The 7041-nt window shown below is 47.8% G+C and overlaps 1 protein-coding gene across 3 annotated transcripts in view; it reads left to right on the top strand.

Annotated features, from left to right (window-relative positions):
• The first annotated feature begins 1572 nt into the window (after positions 1-1572).
• The window catches only part of Washc1 (WASH complex subunit 1), a 16597-nt gene continuing 11128 nt past the window's right edge, over positions 1573-7041 (top strand). Inside the window, exons 1-3 of one of the 3 annotated variants that reach the window (XM_008834667.3) lie at positions 1573-1719; positions 3188-3288; positions 4036-4189. In XM_008834667.3, the coding sequence (XP_008832889.1) occupies positions 4041-4189 (149 nt within the window). In that variant the 5' untranslated portion in view covers positions 1573-1719; positions 3188-3288; positions 4036-4040. Of the gene's footprint in view, positions 1720-1844; positions 2097-3187; positions 3289-4035; positions 4190-7041 lie in introns of those variants that run through there. The other 2 variants (XM_008834668.3, XM_029564312.1) reach the window with 2 other exon arrangements.

Below are 7041 nucleotides of genomic sequence, written 5' to 3'. Positions count from 1 at the left end.
AAGAAGAAGAAGAAGAAGAAGAAGAAGGAGAAGAAGGAGAAGAATGTGGCTAGACTTAGCAAATCTGTGAGTGTATGTCTGCAGCTGGAGTGAGGAGTCTTGGAGGCTGAGGCAGGAATGGAATGCCCCTTGCCTTCAGCTGCTGGAGGCTGGCTCAAACAAGGTCTCTGCCGAGGGCAGAAGCTTCAGGGGTAAGGAGTCTCCAACAAGGCAGTCTTCTCTAATGAGCTGGCTTGAGCTGGACCTTGGAGTCTCCAGGCTTCCTCTCTGAAGAGAACAGGGGCATCTGGGACAGGGGTCCTGAGGGAGGCTGGGAGTGGGGCTCGGAAGTCTTCCTTCTTTTCTTTCTCCATCAGCTCCTGGAGTGCAGAGAAGCCTGAATTTATAGGGTGGCAATTGGGTTCAGATTGGCTGAATGTGGGAATGTAAATGAGGTGAAAAAAAAAATGAGACCCATCAGGGAAGAGCTATCAAACTTGGTGGGAGAGAATCCTGAGCAGATAAAAGTTCCTATCAGGTCCCAGGTCTCTACCTCTGAGGACACTTATTTAAAAGTTTTCTCCAGGCTGGAGAAATGGCTCAGCAGTTAAGAGTGCTTCCTGCTCTTCTTCTAAGAGGACCTGAGTTCAGTTACCAGACCCCATGTTCAGAGGTTCACACCACGTTTAACTTCAGTTCCCTGAGATCCAACACCTTCTTGACTTCATAGGCACCTGCAATCATGTGCACATACTAACATACAGATATACACATATATACACATAATTTTAAAAATATTCCAGGAGCCGGGCATGGTGGTGCATGCCTGTTGTTCCAGCACTTGGGAGGCAGAGGCAGGCGGATCGTTGTTGGGAGTTCAAGGCCTGCCTGGTCTACATAGTGAGTTCCAGGCCAGCTGGGGCTACAGGGAGACCCTGTCTCAAAAAGACAAAAAAATAAATAAATAAATAAAAATTCCAGGTATTCCTGATTGTTATGGCAATGTCTGCAGGTCTGCTGCTGCTACCTTGTTTCTTTTAGCAGGAAGATTTCTCTCAGCTGGGGTTTCTTTCTTTTTTGGCTGATACTGTGTTTGGCTTGCTGTGGCTCCTCTACCCTTGAGGCTTGAGTGGGGGGGCTGTCAGACGCTCCTATGGGGGTTGTGCACCTACCTCGAACACCCCCAGTGCTCTTACACGTGTTACAGCCACTGTCCATCTGCAGCCCTGCTTCCCCAGCACCTGGTAGGCAGTATTCTACAGTCTGTTTCTACACAGGTGACTGTTCGGATCAAATCATACTGTATCCTTTTGTGCCCGGATTCTATATTGAAGTTGTAAAGTAGGTTGACAGCTAAGTGCCTTTACCCTCAGAGGTAAACACAGTAAATACAGGATTTGGTGATAACATTAAACCAATTGAATATGTGTGGCTGGAGGGACAGGGGGCGTTTGAGGGACTTTCACTTGATGACCTGTAGTAGGGCACATATGGGGTGAAGCCTTCCTGGGGCGCTGAATAGAAGAAATCTGAGCCTTGCAGACCTGGGAGGCTCAGAAGGTAGAACGATTCCTGGTCTAAGGGAGGCTTACCCTTAGCAGCATTCAGGGAGGCGGAAGTTGGAGAGCCAACGAAAACTAGAAGGGCGCTAGGACCCGGTGGTGCGGGCCTAGCGGAAGGGCGAGGAGGCTGGGAAGACGCCGGGGCGGAGAGTCTGGCTGTTCCGGGCTAGGGACGCAGGTGAGGCTACAGTGCTTCCGGACTGGCGTGCGGGGAGCTGATCTTGGTTGCCTAGGGCTGCGGGCGGCGAGCGGGAGGCCGGGAGGAGATCGGACCGGTGGGAGGCGAGTGGCGGCTAGGGCTCAGGACCCTGGGCGGGGAGGCCAGGCCGCGGGCAACCGGAGGGAACGGACCCTGCGGGGCTCCCGCTCCCCGGACGCTGCGGTCGTCTACTCTGCTACCTATGCGAGCCTCCCGCCTTTGGAACTGCCCCAAGCCGCCCTGGCCCCTCCCAGGTCCTGCAGCTGAGGCCCGCAGGGAGCAGGCCACAGGTAGTGCTGAGAGATTTTTCCAGACCTTCCTGACCCCAGAAGTGTTCTTCAGTAAACACTGCATTGGTAACTGGATTAGAGGTTGATTTTTTGAGCCTGACTTGGCTTCCTCATGTTGTATCCTACTCATCTGCATTGTGATTAGGGTCTACACTTAGAAGTACAGTAGATATTTAAAGCAGATTGAGTAGACCACTCACTACCTGTAGTCACTGCCATAATTCTCCAGTGGAACTGCTCCTTCCTTGATTAGGGAATTTGTGCCTGTCCTACCCTCAGACACATGTCCGTGGACAGTCACACACACCCAGTTGCAGCAACTGTGACAAAGTTCATCTTAGGAAGTGACAGAAAGAACTTTCTCTTTTCCCCTTCTGATCTTAGAGATGAGAGACATCAGGCTTGGACTTAAGGTCATTGTGGTAGTAAATCAATATAGGGGTAAGGAGAAATCCTTGAAAGTGTCTGGATTCAGAGGTTTGAGTTCCTGAAATGATTGTGGAACAACCCTCCCCATCTTGGTGATAAACAGAGGTGTGACTGGATGCTGACCTAGATGAGTGCTCAAGGCAGCTCAGATCTGACTGGGAAGCTCTGGATGTCCTGGAAGCTAGAGTGGGAAGGAGGAGTCATGGCAAGAAAAAGTTGAAGAGCAGAAGGATCATCTCAGATCTGACAAATCCTGGCCTAGGGATGTGGAAGAGAGCCAGTAACATAGTAGAAAGAGCTCAAGAAACCAGCAGGAGAAGTCAAGATTAGGCTTAAGCCTGGTGACGATGTTTGATGTAGGATACAGTATGGATAATAAGTATATTTTTTTACTGGGACCAACAACTGAGAGAGCACTGCTAATTCTCAATTTGAAGAATGGAAGATGGAAGGAATCAGATTAAGAGAAGACAGGCAGTTTACAGAAGGTCCCATCACAGTGCTTTAAGACCCAATAAGCTTTCTAGTCTTCCCTACCACACCTAACCCAGATGCACTCACACCTCCCTTGCAACCAAGAGCTCCAATATGATGAAGAGGAGAGAGGGGCATGGTGCCAGGTCTGATGAACACCTTCCTCACCATCTTCCATTGAGTGGCTGGGATTGCACCTAATTATAAGGGCCTGGTGCCTTAGTAATCTGTGTGGTGCATTTCTTTTCTTTCAGATCAGTGATGTCAGCAGTGTGATTCCTGCTTTAGTGGCACCAGGGAACCGAGTGAATTAAAACCCAACATAAACAGACTGTTCTGGTCCTGTGATTTGGAGGTACATTTTTCCTTCCTATCTTCCACTTGTGCTCACACATCTTCTGGGCCTCTTGGTGGTGGCCTGGGTGAACAAAGCCTAGATGTTCCTCTTCTGGAGGCACTGGTCACTGTCTCATCTGTCTCAGGAATAGCTTGTAAGGTCCTTAGATACCCAAGTGTCCATGTTCACTCTGCTTTTTCAGGTCTGGGACCACTCATGGGTAGATCTAGGTGATGCTATCCATCCTCTGCTTCTTCCGTCTTTTGTACTCTGCAGCCATTGTTTCTTTGGTGATTTTCCAAACTTGGGAGGCTGAACTGAACTAATGTGTGGGTAGGACGCTTAGCAGGGTGCTCAGTACTGGGGGGAGGGGGACAATATGTCTTAGTTCTTCTGAACTCTAATCTGCCAGTTACGAATTCCTGCTATTGCCTTCTCTGTTTCTATCTACTCAGTAGGCCTCTGTAGAGTTCTGGCTCTTGCAGAACCCTGGCTTCCCTCCCAGGATTTTCAGCCTCCCATGATCCTTATACATACTAAAGCTGTGCAGAAATAGGGTCCTAGTGTCCCCTGTCCTGAGATAATGTCTCATGTAGCCTGGGCTGAGCTTGCATATATCCGAAGATAGCCTTGACCACAGTTCCTGCCAGTACTTCCCAACCCCTTTCCAGGTGTATACCATCATGACTACCTTGCCTTGTGACAGGTGGGGAGAAGGGAAGGAGTGTGGAGCAATATTCCTGATGTGTTGGTTCCCACCCACAGGCACTATGACACCCGTGAGGACCCAGCACTCCTTGGTAGGTCAGCCATATGCAGTGCCTCTAATACAGCCTGACCTGCGGCGAGAAGAAGCAATCCAGCAAGTGGCAGATGCCCTGCAGTATCTACAGAACATCTCTGGAGACATCTTCAGGAGGTGGGAGCTGCTACTTAGCTGATATGGTAGAGGGCCACTCCTGTCCTAGGCAGGTATCTCTGCAGTCCCAGGAATGCATCTTCTGGGACATCTTTTTAATATGCAGGAAGGGTACAAGGGAGAAGCACAGCTTGGAAACTTTCTTTTTCTTTTTTTGCAGTCACAGCACACAGCTAAGGTTTATTAAATTAAAAGTGACACATTACAGCACAAAACCAGACTCCCTGCAAGGGGAGGGAGACCAGAGCTGGCACACCTGGAAACTTTTTCTTATAAATACCAGAAGGCTTATAACCTACGTACTGTCACATATAGTCCTTGGGCTTTCTATGGTGCCACAGATCCCACTGGTGGCTCATTGCTTCTTCCCACCAGAGCCTGTTCCTTCCTAGACTGTTGTGATCAGCACTGACTCGGTACCTGGGTGCACAGGGTCCTGTGCTCAGCTCTAGCTGTAGAACTGAGTATGCCAGTGTTCCCTTTCAACGAGAGCATAAACTGTGCCTGGAAAGACAGATCTACTGTCATGCCTTGCTTAACTCTAGCTATGGTCTAAGAGATGAGTTGCTAGACGGTTTTATACTTGTGTAGACATGCTAGTGTACTACATAAATGCAGATAGTTTAGTCATCCATGCAGGTGGCCTCTTGATATAATCAGGACAGATAGTAAAAGAGAGGTGAATGGAGTTGCTGCCAGCATGACCCAGTAGATAATAGGCTTCTGTGAGTAGATAGAATCTACTTTGGAATAACAAGAGCAAGTAAAGATGTAAACCAGTTAGAGTCATTTATTATCATTACCAAGTGTATTATACTGTGCATAATTGTATGCACGGTGCTTTATATTACTGGCTGAGCAAGAAGTTTGTTTTCATCAGCATCTCTTCAAACCCAGGATCAGTAAGCTGCATTATGGCAATATTACCATGGTTACAGCATCATTAGGGGATGGGAGGTTTTCTACTCCACTGTAACGTTACAGGCACACCTTTATGTCTATGGTCCTTCATTGGGTAAAACTCCATGAGGAATGTAATTAATTGTGTGAGTTGTAAATCACAGTTGTGATAAGATGTAGCATTTTTGGTAATCTTTATATAGCATTAACCATCATGGATATAGGTGCCTTAATTCTTTTAGTCCTTGAGACATTTTATCAGGAGGTACTCTTATCCACCCTCCTTTTATTCAGAGGGAGAGATACGGTCTCATTGACTCAGATAGATGTTGAACTTGCTGTGTTATCAGAGGATGACCTTAAACTCCACATCCTCCTGCATACAATTCCCAAATGCTGGAATTACAGCTGTCCATCCTCATGCCCGTTATCGTTATCTTTTTTTCTTTTTTCTTTTTTGGTGTTTTTGAGACAGGATCTCCTGGTAGCCCCAGCTGTCCTGGAACTCACTATGTAGACCAGGCTGGGCTTGAACTCACAACAAAGATCCGCCTGCCTCTGCCTCCCAAGTTCTGGAATTAAAGGGATGCACCACCATGCCCGGCTCGTTATCTTCTTTTATAGACAGACCCAGGCAAAAAAAGACCAAGAGGGAACAAGATCTCTCAATATTAGGTACTTACTGCCAAGCCTGACCACCAGAGTTCCATCCCTGGGACCCTTGTGGAAGAAGAGAACAGACTCCTGAAAATTGTCCTCTGACTACTATACAAATGCCATGGAATACACATCCCCATCCCCCACAAACACACAATAAATAAATGTTTTTTTAGAAAAGGCCAAAAGACTTGACCAGATGACAAAGACAGGGTTCAAACCCAGGAAGTGTGGCTTCAGATTCTGTGGGAATATTACCATCTCTGTGAGTGGGGGATGAAGTGCTATAGACTTATGGGAGTCCTGGCTTGATCTTGAGGAATTGGGAAGGTATGTGAAAAGTGACATTTTATGGTAAAATCAGGGAGGCAAGGGGATAGGGTATGCTGGATAGCTTTAGTGTCAACTTGACAAGTCTGGGTTGAGGGAGCCTCATTTGGGGAATTGCCTCCATAGGACTGGCCTGTGGCCTTGTCTGTGGGACATCTTCTTGATTGTTGTGTGATGTGGGAGGGCCCAGCCCACTGTGGGTGTGCTACCCCTGGGCAGGTGGCCCTGTGTTGCATAAGAAAGGAGGCTGAGCAGGGGCCTGGAGAGCAAGCCAGTAAGCAGCATTCCTCCATGGCCTGTGCTCCAGCTTCTGCCTCCTGGTTCCCTCCTTGAGTTCCTACCTTGGGCTCCCTGATGAACTGTGACCTGGGAGATGTAATATAAAATAAACCCTTTCCTTCCCAAGTTGGTATTGGTCAGAGTATTTTGTCACAGCAGTGGAGAAACAAACTAAGACATAGGGCAAGAGGAAAAGCATTGCTCAAAGAATGGAGGGCATGAGGCTGGAGAGATGGCTCAGCAGTTAAGAACACTGACTGCTCTTGCAGAGGACCCAGGTTCAGTTCCCAGCACCCACATGATGGCTAACAAACATCTGTGAATCCAGTTCCAGGGGATCCTATGCCCTTCTGGCCTCAGAGGGCATTGCATGCATAGGTGAACTTACAGGCAGGCAAAACATTCATATACATAAAATAAAAGTAAATAATTAAAAAGAAAGGAGGGTTGGGGTTGGAGAGATGGCTCAGTGGTTAAGAACACTGACTGTTCTTGCAGAAGACTGGGGTTTGAATCCCAGCACCCACATGGCAGCTAACAACTGTCCGTAACTCCAGTTCCAGGGGATCCGACAGCCTCTTCTGTCCTCCTCGGGCATTGCACGACACAGGTGCACTTACCTACATTGCAGGCAATACACACAAACACATAAAATAAAAATAATAAAATATTTAAAAAAAAAAAGC

The sequence above is a fragment of the Nannospalax galili genome, unplaced genomic scaffold (genome assembly GCF_000622305.1).
Source record: "Nannospalax galili isolate Female #2095 unplaced genomic scaffold, S.galili_v1.0 scaffold155, whole genome shotgun sequence".
Lineage (NCBI taxonomy): Eukaryota > Metazoa > Chordata > Mammalia > Rodentia > Spalacidae > Nannospalax > Nannospalax galili.
The sequence above is the reverse complement of the archived record's forward strand: the minus strand, read 5'-3'. Positions and strand labels throughout refer to the sequence as shown.